The 18,216-nt window shown below is 48.2% G+C and overlaps 1 protein-coding gene across 3 annotated transcripts in view; it reads left to right on the top strand.

Annotated features, from left to right (window-relative positions):
- Positions 1–7,766, top strand: part of EPHB2 (EPH receptor B2) — a gene marked incomplete at its 5' end in the record, with an annotated part of 131,468 nt that extends 123,702 nt beyond the window's left edge. For all 3 annotated transcript variants that reach the window (XM_082328833.1, XM_082328834.1, XM_082328835.1), the window contains 3 exons: positions 3,552–3,745; positions 4,442–4,597; positions 7,633–7,766. In XM_082328833.1, the coding sequence (XP_082184959.1) occupies positions 3,552–3,745; positions 4,442–4,597; positions 7,633–7,741 (459 nt within the window). In that variant the 3' untranslated portion in view covers positions 7,742–7,766. The remainder of the gene's footprint in view (positions 1–3,551; positions 3,746–4,441; positions 4,598–7,632) is intronic.
- Positions 7,767–18,216: the final 10,450 nt, after the last annotated feature.

Here is an 18,216-nt window from a genome sequence, read left to right on the forward strand (position 1 = left end):
ACAGGCTTTTGGTGAAAGTCTGTTAGAGTCATAGAATGGTTTGGGTTGGAAGGGACCTTTAAAGAACATCTAGTCCAAGCCCCCTGCCATGGACAAGGACATCTTCCACTAGATGGTCATTAAATCTCCCATGGCAAGCTTGGACTATGATGTGCAAGAAGCCAAGCAACTTGTACGTAGCTAGAAGCTGAAACCACAAGGTATTTCAGAACACGCTTAATTTTAAATACTTTATGACTCTTCTCTAATTCAGGTGGAACTGTTACGTGCAATCCTTGCTGCCTGGGACCCAGGCAGTTTCCATGAGTCCTTGCCTCCACGCAAGGATGACCTGTGGCTGCAGTCCACACCTTCACCGTAGCAATGCCATTCTCCCTGTTTCTCTTGATCTGATACCTGGGTGGTCAAAGCCCATTCGTCCAGTGGCAATGAGTGCCATGCAGAGTGACCCCATCCAGAAGACCCCTTTGGTGTGGGGCTCCCAGGTCTCTTGTAACGTTGTCTCTCTGGAGAGCTGCCCTTCTTCATGCGATCTTCGCCTTGTGAACCCTCAGGGTCTAACACCAAGGTCCTGGGTAGACCCTTGGTGGACAGGCGGCTTGTCCTCCCGCTCTGCTGCAAGCCTGGGTCTTGCAAACCTGCATGTTACAGCATCTGCCTGGCTTCCAGCTTGTTTCAGAGCTGCCTCTGGGCAGTCCATTTGAAGCCTTCAGACTGCCACCTCCATCTCCATCATCCTGTGGGCTCCTGAAAAAAACTTGCCTTACAGGGAGACAGTGAGAGCCAAGCTCCCACCTGACTCCTGCAACTCCTCCCGCCCCGATGGCAAATCAGACCTTTTTCAAGTCAATATAACTCCATCCATGCCACGTCAGGTTTCTCTGGAGTGGGACAATTTCCTCCCTAGTGCCTGGTGGGGAATTTATTCAAGTGAGTCCCCAATGCCCGGGTCAGATACATGATATCTTAGCACCTTTGGCTGTTCATGGCCTTGCCCCAGCCCTTGGCACAGCAGAAAAGTCTTTGCATCTATTATTTGAGGCAAAGGGAAGGCAGTTACCAGTATGCCCTTCTCAAAAAGGACCATTCCCTTCCCGTTAAGGCTTCATTATCACCTGCAGTTTCAAGCATTTCCTGCAGAGAGGTGTCGCTGCCCTTCTCCCTGCCTCGGCATCCCTCTGTACGTGTAGCCCTCCCTTGTCCTCCTCCCCTGGACCTCTTCTCTCAATGGTTTCTCCTGCCACAACCCCCATGCTGTGGCAGCACCAATTCAGCCAGCAGGGATGGCAGAGCCTGTGCCCGTCTCCTCGGCACAGCCTGCTGCGTAGTGCCCGTCCCCAGCATCTCCTTTCCTTCTTCTGCTGCAGGACATTGTGCCCCAGAAGCTGTCACCACTTAATTGCAGCTGGTCGTCCTGCGAATGAGCACATGGCAGATATTCGCTGCAGATTAGCCTCCTGACCCCAGGGTGTGAGCGCCTGAAGGGGCTGGCGGGGGGAGAGGAAGCAGGGAGTGCAGCCTGTGCCCCTTCACTGGATGCATCTGCTGGCAGCAAGGCGCACGGCTTGTCGGGAAACCGTTCAGTCCATACTGGAGACGAGCACTTGATGATTGCGTGATGACCCTCCCCAGCCCTGCTCCCCCTGTGCTTCCCCTCCCCTCTGTCTCAGATAGATCTGCCATCCAGAGAGCGGGGAGAGGGGACAGCTCACACCTCTCGGGAGAATCCCTGAATGGGAGCCAAGAGCTGCACAAAGCACACCAGCAATGCCTCACGTTGGACCATCGCAGGCCCAGTGGAGCACCATCATGTCCAGCCAGGGGGGCAGAGGGCAGGGAGGACTCCTTCCAACTGGCACATTTTGGCAGCAGCGGTGCCAGCCCCCATCTGTCTCGGGTCAGCCTGACCAGCACCTTGGCCACACACATCAATGTCTGGAGCACCCTCCCAATCCGTTCTCTGCCTGAAGCCACAGTTCATCTTAAACCTTGCCAGATGCTCCACCTCACACCCTGAACTGCTTGTCATGGATCTGCCACCTACCCTCCCTTGGAGCAACAGCCTTCTACTGCCACAGCACCTCCAGTGTCACCTCTCTACCAACTCTTCCCTGATGCTCTCCCAATCCCAACTGCAGTATCCTCAGTTTTCTCTGTGCAGCCTTCCTGCTCAACAAGGTATTCATCATGCTGCTGTATGGGTATGGCTAGTCCTTCCCCAGAGGGTGGTAGAGCCCTGGGGTAGCCTACCAGACAGATTTCTGTCCTTGGAAGTATGCAAGACACGGCTGGACAAAGCCGTGGCAGCCTTGACCACATGGTGAGAATAACCAGAGACATCGAGGTCCTTCCTCTGGATCCCTGAAGGAGGCTCTGCCAATCTCCCTCCCCTTTTTTATCATCTCTGTGGAGAGTTGGTCATTTCAAAGTGCTGCCCCTGATTTCAGTTACTGCAGTATCTGGCTTTTGGTGCCATGCACAATCCTGGTTCTAGTGTCCATGTCTCCTTCTGCTCACCTTTCATCGTCTGTGCTGTGTGTAGGATGCAGAAGGCCAAGGAGGCAGGAGAAGCCTGCCTGTCACATGCCTCTGTCAGAGGAACGTATGCCCCTGGAAGAAGCTGTGCAGCTCCATGATCCGTGATTACCCAGGAGAGGACAGAGGGCTACAGGAGCAGAGTGACAGGGAGATGGGGTTCCCCTTGAAGAAGATCCTCTAGCCCTTGTGCATGTGCTGTTTCCACTGAACGCTGCCAGGCCAGGCGTGTTCCCAGGTCATGTGGTGCAGGAAGGAGAGACCAAACAGGCAGCAGCCAAAGCCTTCTTGCGTTGGCCCACAGAGCTGCAGCGTGGCTTAGGCAACAGAGAGGGCTGCAACCCTTCTCTGCATGCTGTAGCAAAGTTCTCCAGTGTCTGGCTCTGCTGACCAAGGTCTTCATCCTCCTCACTGTGTGCTTCAGTTTGCATGTACCCAGGACTGTGGGGAGATCCAGATCGTACTGCCGGCTCAGTGCAGGAGTAGAAAAGGAGTAGAAAGCACCACTGAAGGAAGGAAAACACAGGAGCAGCTTCCCCTGTCTGTAACTCACGAGCAGACCCTTCCTGGATGGGGATCTCCTCCTCGCAGTGAGCTGTTATGCTGTGCTGTGTACCTGTCTGGAAACACGAACCTTTCTCTCTGACTGAGCGTTCTCATGCCTGGAGCTGCAGGCTCACACATCCTAGTCAGGGTGGCGGGGATGCGCTCTTCCCCCAGATTAGGAGACTGATGGGCATGGCTCATCACAAGTAGTGAGCAAGGCTGCCTGTCGGCTGAGCAAGGCTGGCATCACCTCACAGGACAACATGACGTGCAGAGGGCTGGGAGTTACACAGTAGTGCATTGCTACAAGGATCAGTGGCTGAGATGACAGGCAGCAGTAAGCATAGGCAGAGCAGCCCCGCTGCAGTATGGTTGGCCATGCCAGTCACCCTCAGGATCCAAGACAAGGAACTTTATGAATTAAATAAGTTTTATTGCCTCTGTATTGAACTCTTTTTCTCCTCTCGCAGGTGATAAATGCTATCGAGCAGGACTATCGGCTGCCACCACCTATGGATTGTCCAAATGCCCTGCACCAGCTAATGCTTGACTGTTGGCAGAAGGATCGAAACCACAGACCCAAATTTGGGCAAATTGTCAACACTTTAGATAAAATGATCCGAAATCCTAACAGCCTGAAAGCCATGGCACCTCTTTCCTCTGGGTATGTATCTGTCTTCCTCTTGTCTTTTGGCTTGTATTTGCAGATCTGCTGTCCTTAGTGTCCTGGTGGGCACCATCCTTGCATCTCTCTAGGCTAGCTCTTTTAGAGGCCGCTTGGCCTGTGTTCTTCAGTCCTTTATAGGAAGGGCATTAAAAGACATCAAGGTCGCTCTGGTCCTTCTTCTTGGACAGGTTGGATCTGGTGAACACAGACAGCTCATTGAGTTGGACAGTGTACTCGGCACAGTTAGAGGAGCATCTTGGTTTCATGTACATGTGATGGGTGGGTGTGGCTGCTGTGGTAGTCCAATCGCACACGCAGTGGAGGCAAATTAAGCCTCATCAGGCAGTATGATGTTTCCCTGAACTGGGTGGGGATACACCAACTTGTGGTAAGCACTGGCCCCTTTATGAGGATGTACTGTCTCCCCGTGTGCAGCCAGGATTTTAGAGCTTCATCCCATCATCTTTGAAGGCTCCTACCTCTCCTGTACAAACAGATCCAGAAAGACATCTCTGATGCTCTACACAATCCTTCCCTCAGTTGAACAGAGTGTCTTGGGGTGGTACTTCTCAATACGGTACAGGGCAGGCACTGTGAACGATGCTGGTCCAGGCCCCGCCAGCTGATGGAGGGTGCAGAAATACACATGCTTGCTGCTGTTTGTTCTGCTCATTCCCCATTTCTGTGTTTCAGGATGAACCTCCCCCTACTTGACCGCACAATCCCGGATTATACCAGCTTCAACACTGTGGATGAATGGCTGGATGCCATCAAGATGAGCCAGTACAAGGAGAGCTTTGCCAGTGCTGGCTTCACCACCTTTGATGTAGTATCTCAGATGACTGTAGAGTAAGTGCCCAGGCTTCTACTCCCAAAGCACGAGGAAAAGTCTCAGTAGCGTACCAGCAGTTGGTCATTATTGAATTAGTATTTATTTTCACATGATGTGGTTTTACTTTTATAGAATTTGTTGCTGTGTGGGTCCACTTTTAGTCTATTCAGTTTCTGCAGAACTACTCCATTCTGCAGGCTCTGTCTTGTCTCCAGACTGTGTGTCTGTCTGTCGCTCCATATTTGCAGAATTCATTACCACACTATCGCACTGCATGGCCCCACTGTGAAAACGAAAACCCCCACAAGGGTCTCCAAAACCCCAACATGGAACAAATGGAGATTTCAGGCTGGCATCAGGCAATTCTCCAGCCACTCGCAAGCACTTTTAGACTTCACAGTCCTCTTGTATGTATGGCTTATTGGCGATGGAGACAAGCACACTGCAAACAAATTTCTGCCTAAGAAAGGCCTCTGAAAGTCCAGATGGTTTCAAGTTTGTTCTGAACTGTCCTGCATCCACTAAAAACATCCCTCAGTGGCAAAATCTTAGCAAGTTCTTCAGAGGAAGCAGGCAGCTGAAATCCATTCATGGTGGTTTTTGAAATCCCTTGGGGCTAGCTGGGGCTTTGATGCCTCTGGTGAAAGATTTGTGGTTGGTTGCAGTTAGCTTTAGAAACCCTGCCTAAAAAAGCACCAAGCATTAAAGCCACCTGTAAGTGCTCCAATGTCTCTGTGCCTGGTAACCAGGAAGGTTTTTGGATTTGGTGCCTAATTCCACACTTTAGATCTACTAGTGAATCAGAATCCGTTCACACAAACAGCCCTACTGACCTTTTCTGGCTTTTTGTTCTTATTTGCTGCCAGGAAATTGACGTGGCAATTCTGACTGTTTCAGTACATCTGTGGTACAACCCCAAGGCCCTGGGGATGATTTTGGCACACTATAGGCTGTGTTCATACAACAGAAGGAAGGTCCATAAAATCTGAAGGACAGGGAAGAACTTTGACCAAACTGGGACATCACACCCGCACCACAACCCAACCCTGCCTAGGTTGTGCTATTTGCAATATATGTCATAGCAAACAGTTCTGCAGGCAGTCCAGCTAATGAAGTCTGTTTTTTCACGGACATGCTCAGTGTCCCTTAAATGCCACTTCTTCCAGTTCCTTACCATGTCCCTCACAATATCTTCCAAGTCCTCTCCGAGTGCCTTCATGACAATCACAAGGGTATCCTCAGCTCATGTCCCCACCAGATTGACAAACTTCCCTTCCACATTTCTCACCTGCTTGGCTGGACATAATAATAGAGGGAAGGACACTCCAAGTCCTTTTTCCTTGGGAAATCATGCTGCAACATTACTTGAAACCACCTTCTAATGTTCATTGGTCTTTGCAGCAGTAATAATCATGTAAGTGGAGCTGAATTGCCATGAGACACTGTTTTCTTCAAATCTGAATAGCCAACAAAGTGTAAATGTTTACTGACGACTGCTTCAGTTCACCAAATCCACATGGTTTCAACACTGACCTACTTGAAAGGTTTCTCACTGGTTTGTCTGCAGGCTGGGACACCTGGGCCAGCAAAGGGTCTATGCCCAGGGCAGAAAGCTTAGGAAGCACAGGGCTGTGCAGAGCCACGGTCTAATTCTGGTTTACAGACATGAGTGAAGACTCTGGGCTTTGTTTCCAATCAGAACAAAAGCAAAAGTCAAAGTGCCAAACTCATCCAAGGAGGAAAGTTCCCTAGCTCAGCACATCTGGCTGGGGCAGAGGAGGGAATGGAAAGCCCTTGCAGTCAGAAAAACAGTCACTGCAAAGGACACCGTCCTGGGTGCCAGAGCTGTGTAGTGTGCTAGCAGGTTTCCAGTTGCTTTGCTGAGGAGGAGTCTGGGTGGCAGCAAAGGTGTGGCTTGGATGTTCACTCTCACATCGATCTCAGAGGGCATGGGCTGAAGCATGCTCCAGTGGTGTTCTCCCATCAGCTAGCACCAGCCAGAATTTGTAAAGCTGTGGCGTAGCCCCATGCCGAGCTTTCCTTCTTCATGCTCCTTTTGTTTGACCAAAGAGACAAGGTCTAAAGCAAGCACTAAAGCACACATACAGGCTCATGTGCCATTCGTGCTAGAGGATTTTTTTCCACCTTTCCTTGGAGCTCCTGTTTACCCTTCTTTGCCCATTGACTTCCACTCTAAAACAGCCAATGGTTTTGCCATAGTTCCTCTTAAACGTCTGTTCCTAACACTCAAGGAAGGAGAAAAGGCAACTGAAAATCCTTAGAATGAGGTATGGGTCATGTCTTATGAATGCCATCGGTTCCCTGATCAGAAGAATTCATGACTGAGATTTATCCACCAGGAGGGAGAAGAGTAGCAAACTCAGCTGGAGTGATCAGAGATAGGACCAACGCAGAGTCACACTGATGCTCTTGGCATGACTTTTATTTTTCCCAGATGCCTAATATCTATAAAAAATAGAGGCAATGCAAAAATTAGATGGCCGTGATTTAGCAAAGAAGATAACTAGCAAAAGTTTATCACTTCATGGCCTCATCAGATCAAAGCAAAAGTAGCAATAACAGCCATCATCTGCACAGGTGGAGTGAGATTCACACTGGTGAGGGCGTAGCACATCCTGTTCGTGTGTCTCCAAGGCTGGAAAAAATGGGTTACTGTGTCACAAAATGACAGAAAGAATCCAAACACACAAAGAAAGAGACAAAATGATGCAGGGGTAGAAAACCTAAGGCAAATTCACGTACAAGCAGCGGGCAGAGCCTGTGGTATTTGGTTTCATACTCTCTGTTGAGGCTTCCAGTACTCTGGGGGTGCTGCAGGTAGGTGGCAAATGCAACGATTGGTTGGATAAGTCAGGAAGAGTCAAAGAGAAAGAGTGAAGGTTTCACCAGGTTTGCATGCATTTGTTGCATTTATAGAATAAATCTGTGGAGACTTCAGCTCCCTACACACCGTGCTCATATACGGGATTGTTCTGCTGTGAGAAAATGGCTTCTGATATTTATGTGGTGTTTGTTTCTTTTCCTCCCAAAGGGACATTCTACGAGTTGGGGTCACTTTAGCAGGACACCAGAAGAAAATTCTGAACAGTATCCAGGTGATGAGAGCACAGATGAACCAAATTCAGTCTGTGGAGGTTTGATAGCTACGTGTCCTCCTACTCCTCTTCCTTGAGGCCCTGCTCCCCTTTGCCCCTGTATGTCCAAGCTCCAGTTCTTGAGTGTTCTGCATGGACCAGAGACAGGCAGCTGCTCTGAGGATCATGGCAACAGGAAGAAATGCCCTGTCATCAATAATGAGAAGTCACCAAGAGCTTCTAGAATTTAAGCAATGGAAAAAGGGAACAAAAAAGACAACTATTTTGAAAAAAAAAAACCCTATGAAATATTTTTAAATAATAATAAAGCAATTGCATTCTTGAAAAGGGCTCCAAGACCAATGGGAGTCTCCAAAGGAAGAGAAAAGAGCAGCTTCATCTATTTCCTCTTGCACAAGGCTGCTGCAGCTGGGTCCAGACACCTCTGGAGCAATGAGACTTTTTCAAGAAGATGAATGCAAAGAAAGGTGATGAGAAGCACTTCTCTTTCTCACGTGGGACACCGGCTCTGGGAATGTCCTGCAGCCAGCAGTCCTTCCCAAAAGCCCCTCTTAGCAAATCAAAGGGGAGAGAGAGCTGAAGCTCTTTGGTGCTGTGGAACCAAGTGCATCTCAGAAACTGATGGACTTCTTCAAAAGCTGAAGACTTTTTTTTTTTAAAACAAATAAACTGAGACTAGAAGAGGCTGTTTCCAACAAATGAGAAGGAATCTGTAACGCTTGGGGGGTGGGGATGGGGAAAACCAATCCTTTTTACATCTCTTATTTTCTCTTGTCATGGAACAGTTTTGTGAGTGACAGTTTCCTAAGGGTCCGTCCATCCACCCTCCGATGGCATCATTGTCTCATACATATCATATGCACAAGACTTTTAGTGATGTCCTCACTAGATGCCAATGATCTTTTCCCAGAAGACTTCCCAAGTACAGTATGTAGTAGTTTTTGATTACAAATGCTGACGTGTACCTTTATTTTTCGGTTGTCATTGTTGGGAGATTTGTCCTTTTACCTTGTTTTGTTAATACCAGTTTGTGAGTTTGGGGTTGGAAATTTTTGGTTGATTGGGGTTTTTTTTAATGAAAAAGAAATGACATCTCCGAGCACCATATCATTCAAGAACTTAAATCCCTTCCCTGTGGAAGGAAAAATTGCAGCTTATTGACAATATGCCAGGAGAAAAATTTTTTTACATGCACATTTCCTCCAGTTTGCTTGTTTGTTATTTTGCAATTTGTCATGGCCTGACAGGTGTTTCTAACTGTTGGGTTTCCAGTTGTTCGCCAAGATGAAATGACCACCTGCTCGATTCAGGGTTGCCGGTGCAGGGGTGAGCAGCGTCGCAGAGGGGTTGGGGAGGGGGCTTTGCAGGGGGGAGGGAAAGACGGGGAGGGCGGATGGGTTGTGGGGAGGGAATGACAACTCCACGGCTGGCTGCCGGAGCCCTTTGGAAATGTCTGACTGCTTAGAAAGGTGTCAGATCGGTGCACGTACCACAGAAAGGCAGAGTAAGCCTGGTCCTCTAAGAGGAGCTCGCGGCACGTGGTTTCTCGAGTCTGAATTGCGTTAGCTGTCAGGTTGTGGATGGTTCACTACCGTAACCAAACTCTGCGGATGTGCTCTGCGCCCTTTGGGGACCCAGTCCCTTCGTTAGACGATGCATCAGGGCTCTGAGGCTCAGGCAGTCACCTCGAGGAGAGCCTGGGACAGCAAAGGCAAAAACTCTGATCTAGTAGCCCGGATCTCTGGAGGCAAAATGCTGTGGTTGAAGCTGAATCAGTGGATTTATAAATAACAGAAATAAATACTTTAGTTACTGACCAGGTCTTTGGTATGTGTAAATACCACCAACCAAGCGCAGGGACGATACAGATGAGAATCAGGCTTATTATCCCTGTTCAGCACCACCTCATATCCTTTTAAACATGCCTACCAACACCCACCTCTGGCCATGTGTGGCATATTTCCACACAGCTCCTGGCCATGGCCAGCATAACTTGTGTTTACAAGCCCTTCTCTGCCATTGCCATGTCATTCGTAGGGTCCTCCTCTCGTTTTCAGCAGCGCGGGGTGTTGAAGGCATGTTCACTGGGAGCTGGTTTGCTGTATTTTCCAGGAGCTGAATCCAAGAGGAAGTGTGTGTGAAAATCCCAAGCTGTCTAGACCTCTGTGGCCAGACATCTCCCTAGACTGCTTGTAAAATATGAGGCCATTTATAAAATACTTAGCATTTTCTGCTTTCAGACCAGATCTGACAACGAAGCACTTATGAGTGGCAGCAGACCATTCCCTACAAAGGAGAGTTACTTCTCTGCTTAGCTTAGCTTCACCGTCCCAGCGTTTGGTGCACAGCTTCAGCAGCAGGGGCCTTAACTGGAGGAGTTTTCCCTCCAGCCCCTATTAATCTGAAATCTCTAGTGCAGGACTGTATTTTCATCTGTATACAGTACGTCCCTGTTCTTGCATCCAAAAGTGCAAGTGCAAATGGAAGTGCAAGTGCAAATCCATCCGTAGCAGGTGTGTGCTGGGTACCCAGGGACATGTTCTGTTCTCAGTGTGCACAGTGCACGCCCTCTGACAGCAATGCCATTGCCCTACATCCCTTTCAGATGGCAGAATATGATGTAGAGAGAGTGAGGGGTGAGTGGACTATAGGCATGCTGTACGCAGGTGGTGCCTGGACATAATCAGCCGTCTGTTAATCCAGCCCGTTTTAACCCGTGTATCTTGCAAAGGGATGCTTTTAATGGCCTTGCATTTAAAAATGCTCATGGCAATGGACTCAACATTTTGCAGCATGCAAAAATCAATGGTGTCAACTAAACCACACGAAGTGCTTGCAGAGGGCACACACAGAAACAAGAAGCTTCTCCGTGCACCCTGTCCTGTAGAAGCGCGGAGCAGCAGTGAGAACTGCTCACGTGGTGTGTATCCGTCTCGCGTTGTAGCTGCTGTATTTTAACAAGGAACAGTTGTCAGTTTTTCCCAAAGGCGTGTCTGAAGCTGTTTGGTGGCAGTCCAGGGTGAGGGAAGCATGGTGCTGTGCCAAGTTGTCTAGCCACAGCCAACCGGCTGCTTTATGTACAAGGGGGCTTTGCAAGGAGAGCTGTCTGTCTAGAAAACTCACCAGCACATTCCTGCGGGGCAGCCATGTGGAAGGAGCACATGATGCCCTTCAGTTGTCCTTCCCAGACAATTCTTGACTGTTCTCTGCCATCCCTTCCATTCCTGCAGACACTAAGGAGGAGCAATGGCCAGGCAGCATCCCTTCAGAGCCAGTCAGTATTAGACAGGGCTTGGAAGGGCACTTCAGGTCTTCTTCATTTGGAGACATTTTGTCTTAATGCACTGAATCTCCTCGCTGGCTAGCATTATACGCATCTACCTACCAGACCCGACCCACTGTGAAGCATGGGACCATACCGAGCTCAGTGTCGCAACTCACCAAAGCCGTGGCAGCTGTCCACAGGACAGAGAAAGCACATCGTTGTCTCTTCTTCTGACCAAAAATCACATGGTGTTGGTACTAAAAGTAACACATTCCCATCTGTTTAAACCAGGCATCGCTGTGACATCTGTCTGTGTTTGACTGTGTAGGACTAATGGAGAACTGGACCTAAAATAGAAATGATCCATAAACCACTGCAATTTTCTGCATCCCTCCAGCTCTCCTGGGAGCACGAGGAACCAAGTTCCTGTGAAGTACTTTGGTTGTAAATGCCTCTGGCGCATGCTGCAGTGGAGGGCAGAGTCACTGAAGTGACTTTAACATATTTATTTCATGGGTATCAAATGTACTGCTACAAAATAAGAGTCTAATGGCAAAATTCAGCTTCACGGAGAGAACATGTAACAAGGGGAAAAAAAGGCACTTGCTAACACTGACACTCTGAAATACTGTTGTGCATGTGCATGTGTGCATGTGTGAATACTTAAGAAAAAATATCACAATGAGATTTTCAAGCAGTTTGTTGCAATTTTGACATTTCCCCTCCACCTTTCAAGCTACCTCCCTGACCTACCCTTCTCCTCCTCTGTTTCCCACTGCCATCTGCTGCGGAGGGTCACTCCTATCTGGCGATGGCAGCCAGCAGGGGAGCTGAGCAGGATGCAAGGTTGAAAATACTAAGCTGGTTGGCCAGTGAGAAGTTCAAATCATGCAGAGCATCATGGGGCAGAGTGGAGAAAGCAAAGCATATGTGGGTAGTAAAAAGTTAAAAGAGTCTCCATATTTAGGGGGTCATTTTCAGCAGTTGCTGCCAGCCCTTTACCTGAAATTTAACAGCAAAGGGATGTGCCAGGCAAAAGGAAAAACAAACTTGTAAGATACAGCACTGCCATGAGGAATCACTTGCCCTTGTCACCTCTGGGGACACAGAAACAGGGCACTGTGAACTGCACCCTCCTCCCCAAATTATCTTCCCCCCTCCCCAGTAAAATCTCAGACCTACCTTTCATAAACTTAATGGAGATCTGTAGTGTTCAGCAGCTGAGAAGCTGCTTGCTACAGTCTGGCTTCTCCTCTCCTCAGTATCCTCACTGCCGAGCAGCAGCTTTCAATGGCAGTAATCCATGCACAGGGCTTCCATGTGATCCAGATAAATGTGGCTGTCAGAGGGTTTACCGGTTATGCAGTATTAATTCAAATTTATAATTCAAATGTAGAGTTTTATTCCACAACTCCATGCCAGTCATTATATAGCAGAGTTATCTTGTTAGCATCATTGGACCAGTATGCACCAGTGTTAGCAAGAAGAGAACCATGTGCAGGGAAGCGTATAAAATGGTACCCCGTGCAAGGCTTGGGAGAAAGCAGCACTACATCTTCATGTGGCTCTGGCTTGGAAGATCTGCCTTAAAGGGACTGATGGCCAGCCACGACAGCAGGATCCTGCTCTCTTCACTGGCTGCTTAAGCACCACCCAGTGCAGACTTGCCTCCTGGTCTGGCATTTCATGAGCTAAGGAGAGAGGATGTTTGATAGGTGCTGGCTATACTAATAATGCTTTTTTCACCCCTTGAAGTTGTTCTTTGAATTGGTGTTAAAGGAAAAGTTCTTTCCCAGTAATCATCACACAGGCTGCAGATTAGCAGTGGCCTGTAGAGAAAACCTCTTGGTGGGTTTGAGCAGTTGAGAAAACTTGTTATATTTTCCAGGCTGATTTATACGAAACCTGGAGTCAGGGCTTGAACTCTGCTGCATCATTGACAGTTGTATCCTCTGATAATATAATAAATCTGTGGCTGCCTTGGATGTATGAATCCAAAGTGTCTGGAAGTGTCACTGTTGTCTGGTTTGTTTTAGTGGAGTCTATTTTTTTAATGTATTTCATCTTCCTTTCTGTGTGTCTAACTTGAGGCTGATTTAATATAGGTCTTTTTCCATCTTCAGAAATTGTACATACTTACAAGTTCTTCACATATAGAATTCAGCATTTCCTCCTTCAAAGTGATATGAACAACTAATGTAGTACCAACTTCAATTTTATCTTCTGCTGGCAGTTATCCCATGCCATTAAAGGCACTCTAAAAATTATCTTCTTTGCTGTGTTCCCCTCCTTTTACACTATAATCTTAGTGAGCTGGTGTTTGACATGCTTTCAGCTCTAGGGTCAATAGTCCTTTATATCAATCGATTAAGCCACATGACATGTCCTCAGAGTTGCGTGATCTGAGCTGTACCTGCTTGCAGTCAACACAACCACATTCTGTCCTGGAGCTGTAGTTTGTGACTTGAGCGCTGGTCCCATCTGCTCATGGTGTTGGTTCCACCATGTTCACAATTCAGAGCAGTTCTGCCGCTGGCTGTCTCATGAGCAATTCCCACCCAAAAATTCTCTTTCTGTATTTGTGGTTTCATCTTGTCACTGCTGAGAGCTGCTAGAGTCCTCCTACTATGCAGAATATACAATTTTTTTTATCTTCAGTCACATTTTGGCCTAGTCTTTAGAATTCTCCAGGATGACTTTGCTTCTTGTAACTATTGAGCCCTTCCCAAAGACAGAACGCAACTTGGTCTGTGCTTCCATATGTGTTGCAATCTTCCATAGTTCTCCTAGAAAACTTCCTGCACTGTGCAAGTATTTCCTGGAATTTACCTTATTGCTCTCCCTCTGTTATTGCTGCCAACTCCACTGACACATGTTATTTGTAGAAATTTGGGACTGGAAGCAAGAAGTCGTCTCTCCCTACAAATCTTTGTCTTAATCTGCATTCTCAGCTGTCTTAAAATTAATTCAGCAGTTCCTCTCCACTATTTTTTTTCAATTCTATAAGAAATTTCTCTGCAGTCCTGTGCTTTGTAGGAGTGCAGCAGCAGTCCCACTTCTGTAGCACCGTCTGATCACTGACTTGCTCACTCCGACCACAAACGTAGATATTCATAGTGCCCCTGATTGCCATTCCTGCAAACAAGCCACAAGACTTGACCTTGCGTGCCTCATTTTTTTCAGGAACTCCATTTTGCCTTCATGAAGAAAGAATAACAAATGTTTGGTTGATCCTTTTCCAGTTCTTTCGTTCCAGTAAATTTCAGGAATTTTTCAGTTGTCTCAACTGTAGCTTCTACGTCTACCTCTAAGGTCAGCCTTCAGTTCCTGCACAGATGTCATGCTATATCCTTTGATGATTCCTACTAAGTCTAGGAGGAAAGGATTCAACTTTGTCGAGTCTTTAATAGCCAAACAGCTATGTTAGCAAAAACTAATGGAAGGAGTTCAAGGAGGACTGGGGGAAGCATGTTATTCTAACCTGAGGTTTAAGCTGACAGTCAAATCACCTTTTTCTGCCACATTGCCTTTCTTCTGCCCTTCCAGCTCACTGACTCCAGTTTGTGGTGAGTGAGCTGGTTCGTGAGTCTGGGAGATGGAGGCTGACAAAAGCACCAGACCCCAACTGAACAGTGCCTCACAGGCGTTGTGGACACCAGCCTGAGACAGATGGTCTGGCAAATCCACACCCTTGCTTGTCCTTTGCTAGTGGAGAATAAATGTGAAGTCTCTGATTGCTAACAAATATTAGCACTCAGTAGCCTTCACACGAGAATGTTGTTGTGAGCCAGTAAATCTCTGATGTGCTGGCTTCTCAAATGCTGGCGATACTTTTGTTTTCCTCAACTCAAAAGGGATATGCAGAAACTAGGAAATATATAGATATGGGCCTCAGGAACAGCCAGAAGTCTTTGGGAGGTATAAAAGATAAATAGATTTTGATTCTTGGTCTGGCAGAGGTAAACCATGATGACAAAAAAAAAATCATGCCATTAAATCAGGAAAGGTGTGATTAAGATGAATACGCACAATAAAAGCACTAGGGCAGGTGAAGCAGAATATTCTTTGGCACAAAGCACAATGATTAAAGGGTGGAACTCATTGCTGGAGGACAGTGATACCAGGCACTAGATGAATTCAAAAGATGACTGGACAAATTTGTGAAAGAATAGTCTCCTCAACACAAAAATACCTCTTCCAGTTTTTCTGGGTCACGGATGCCTGAGGGCATGGGGTGTATAACAGCGTTCTTACAGCACTTCTTTTATACTGTTGTATTCTTGGGACTGACACATTTTAAATCTCTTAAAAGCCCAAACACTCTATCGAGCATCATTGATTTTCCATTCATCACTCTTTCTGGTGAAGGGTTTCTGTGTGGAGCCAGAGGGCTTCCCGTGTCAGAGGAAACCACTTGCTGCCTCCTCCCAGTTCCTTGTGTAACACAAGGCATCCCTGGGGCTCAGAGCTGCACGTGTCATCCATGCCTCAGACAGCAGCAACGGCACAAAAAGGGAGACTGTCTTGGCCCACCATGCTGTGAATGTGGAAGCTCTTTATGGAAGCATCCTTGCCTCAAACCTTCTTTTGTCATTCGGAGAACCTTGTGCGCAGAGGGGGCTGCTGGGGTAAGGAGAGGTCCCTTTCCTTCTTTCCTTCCTCTGCTATGGTTTGGTTTCTGACAGTGAGACTGTTGCCCCTCTGCACTGGAGGTTGGCTCAGCCTGTGTGAGCAGTCACTGCTGGTTGCTTGGGTATCTAACCGTGAGTCCAAATGGACCCATAAGAGCTGCCTCAAGGATGAAAATGCAGGAAAGGAGACTGGGACAAGCTTCTAAAATGGGCAAAGAGGTATCGGTGCAATGGGGTGATTCAGGGCTGGGCTGGGTGCGTGCAGTGAAATCCCAGAGGCACCCCGGAGCACGCATTGAGTGTTGGGGGCTCCAGAACAAGATACGGACAGATATTAGGTGCAAGGTTCAGTTGTGAGTGCTGGCCCAGCTCTGAAGCTGCATTTGTTCTTTATGTCCTGGGGACAACTTAGATCCAGACAAAAAAACCCTTCTGTTGCTTAGGCTACCTTGATGGCATAAGTGAAAAGCTATTTGACACGGGCAGTGACTCATTTCCCTCTGCAGAGCAGCCCAGGAATGTGGGAGAAGGGCCTTTCTGGAGCAGAAGGGGTCCTGAGTAGTCCTGGCCCCCTGCAGACCCTTGTAAGCTGTAGGAGAGCAGGGAAGGGATACAACGTTTGGTCACCTCTGTCCCATCAAACAGTGAGAAGGTCTGGGCAGCGAAAAACCTGGCTTGAGCAGGCGTAGAAGGAAAGACTCCCTGGAGGGTGAGGGAGTTGAAGAGACTAAACATGAGCTTGGGATCTCAGACAACTGCAGTTCATGGGTGCCGTCACGTGTACTCCTGCTGCAAGGAGAGCAATCCCTGGTGCACACATCTCCAGTGTGCCAGGCTGTGGTCCTTCTTCTAGATTATCCAGATTCTCCTGCTGAGGTCCTGGCTTCACTTCTCCCCTCTTCATAATGGCCCTCCTGAACCAAGACCACACATCACAGCATGCTTCTTGCCATCCTGCTGGAGCTGGAGGGGGAGAAATTAGGGACTGGGAGTTGGCATCTGTTCCTTCACTTGTGGATCCAAGCATAGACCCCTGCATCGGGGGGTGTCCTGTTGGATGCCCTCCTCCAGTGACTTCTCCATCCACTTTTCAGCCTGTGACCCTTGCACCCTTTTCTTTTTTATTGCTTGCCCTCCATCATCAGCTGTCTCTTCTCCACATTGTTTCTTTGCCCTCTGTCCCTTCCTCAGTATACGACAGCTGCATTGTTTGTTTAGGTTTGGGCCATCGCCAAGGATTCCCTTCCTTGGAGCTGGCTCAGCACCTCTCTGCAGGGAACCTGTTTTTATCTACATTTCTTCCCATGAAAAATTCCCCTCTCTGCCTATCTGTCTTCCTTCCTGGAAACATCAGCCACCTTGCATCCCAGATCTTCCTGGATAAAGAAGTAGAAAGTTGTATGAGCCCTGGGCAGGTGTGTCAGGATCCTTAGTCAATGTTCCCATGGAATAGTTCAGGGAAAAGGGTCCAACCCTGCCTCTTACCCACAGGTAAATGAGCCCATCAGTCTGAGGACATGATTTCTATTCCCAGGTCTGCTTTGGAAAGGCTTTGCTAGCCTTGTGTCACTCCCTGCCATGCAGTCTGTTTTGGATGGACTGTGAAGTCAATCTACCCAGGGTGTGCTCTGAGGCCCAATTTAAGTTTTGTGAGTGTTCAAGCGGTTGAAGCCAGAGCCAAGCAGCAGCAGTTCCTGCAGGAGGACTGAGCCTGGTGATTCGAAGCACTGCCCCAAGTACAGCTGTGATCCCCACTCACTCAGCCAAGCTATGGCCTGAGAGGTGGTGGGGAATAGGACACAGGTGAGTTGCAACTAGGAGCTCAAAGACCTCCGTTCTGGGTGAGCTGGGCACAGAGAGTCAAACTGCCCTCTGCACCCCCAGATGCCACGTATCAATGGGCTTCTGAGGAACTGAGGAGCCAACATAGCTCTCCGTGTTTCCATTTTAAGAGTCCTTGCAGGGAGGATCTGTCCCAGCTTAGAGACTAAAGCCCAGGTCAGTAAGGCAAGGGAGAAAGCAAGAAGGTCCTGGAGGGAAGGAAGCCTTAAACTGAGGGCTGAAAGGTGTGACGGGGAGGTGGCAGTAATGCAGCAGGGGAGAGGGTGGTTGAGCACTGTGGCAACAAATCCACTTCCCTGTCAGGGCATGGGATTACTGTGGTTTGCTCATATGGCTTCTCCAGCGTGACAAGGTATGAAGCTGTCAGCCTTCGCTGGAAGATTTGTGGAGGAGCTGCCTATGTCGTAGGGAAGGTTTGTAGGGAGAGGAGATTTTGCTGGGCTCTGACCTCCTTGTCACAGCTTTGGAAGGAGCTGGCAGTATAGGATGGGGAAGTTATGTGTATTCTTCAACTGCCCAAAGACAAGTGTGTCTAGTCAATGCTATATCTTGTCATCCCCCTAACACTAGTCCAAGGACACATCAGCTGGGCTCCAGGGGCGTCCCCAACCCTGGTTCCCTACTCTCCATCATCCTGTATGTTGGCCGTGGCCCTGTGGACAATGCAACAATTTTCATGACAGTATTTGTATTTTTTTAATTGTGAATGGGGAGATAGTGTGCAGGTCCTTGTTACACAGGGATGTGTCTTCCATTCAGACCAGGGCTTCCCCTGGCTTCAT

The sequence above is a fragment of the Platalea leucorodia genome (genome assembly GCF_965183815.1).
Source record: "Platalea leucorodia genome assembly, chromosome: 17".
NCBI classification, from domain to species: Eukaryota; Metazoa; Chordata; class Aves; order Pelecaniformes; family Threskiornithidae; genus Platalea; species Platalea leucorodia.